The sequence below is a fragment of the Pteropus alecto genome, unplaced genomic scaffold (genome assembly GCF_000325575.1).
Source record: "Pteropus alecto unplaced genomic scaffold, ASM32557v1 scaffold134, whole genome shotgun sequence".
Taxonomy (NCBI): Eukaryota; Metazoa; Chordata; class Mammalia; order Chiroptera; family Pteropodidae; genus Pteropus; species Pteropus alecto.
Window position 1 is genome coordinate 861,519 of NW_006436283.1, and position 644 is coordinate 862,162.

Here is a 644-nt window from a genome sequence, read left to right on the forward strand (position 1 = left end):
CAGCGTGTCGATGGCCAGCACGGAGCTCGCCTTGAGCACGAAGGATGCGAACAAGTTCACGTGGATGTAGTTTCGGGTGCAGTGCAGCTTGCTACCAGGACAGCGGGTCAGTGGCCCCGCCGCTCACGCGCCGCCCACCGCGGCCCCCACCGTGTGCTGGGCGGCAGGTGTACCTGAGGCCCAGCAGGATGGCCAGGGCCAGGAGCAGGGCCCCCAGCGAGAGGCAGTACCCCACCGTGTACATCAGCTGGAAACTGCTGTACATCTTGGCCACCTCCGTCTGCAAATCGCGGTGGCTGGTCAGGGTGGGGTGAGGCTGCCTCAGCAGACCCCCGCCGGCCCCTGCCGCGCCCGCCGCTGGGCTGACCTGGACCTCGATCTCGTCATCTTCCAGCTGGCACTGGGAGGCGTTTCGCCATGGCTGTCCCTGGGGCCCTCGTGCCCACTGCCCATCGGGCCCGCACCTCTTGTAGACGAAACGGTGCTGCACTGGGGGACAGGCTCTGGTCAGCGCCCCGCGCCCGGCTGGGCCCCTGGACCAACCCCTCACATGCCCTCTGCAGTTACCTTTGTGGTACCATGGCAGGTACCAGGGGCAGGGGATGCTGGCCGTGGTGTTGGGAGGGGGGTCTGGCCAGCAGGAA

At 67.7% G+C, this 644-nt stretch overlaps 1 protein-coding gene across 1 annotated transcript in view; it reads right to left on the reverse strand.

The window, feature by feature from the left end:
- GCGR (glucagon receptor) overlaps nucleotides 1-644 on the reverse strand; it is a 3,715-nt gene that overhangs the window by 2,031 nt on the left and 1,040 nt on the right. The window contains exons 4-7 of the mRNA XM_006912356.1: nucleotides 568-644; nucleotides 368-489; nucleotides 174-280; nucleotides 2-91 (exon numbers count right to left, since the gene is read on the reverse strand). The exon at nucleotides 568-644 is cut by the window's right edge and continues 20 nt beyond it. Of these exons, the coding sequence (XP_006912418.1) occupies nucleotides 2-91; nucleotides 174-280; nucleotides 368-489; nucleotides 568-644 (396 nt within the window). The remainder of the gene's footprint in view (nucleotide 1; nucleotides 92-173; nucleotides 281-367; nucleotides 490-567) is intronic.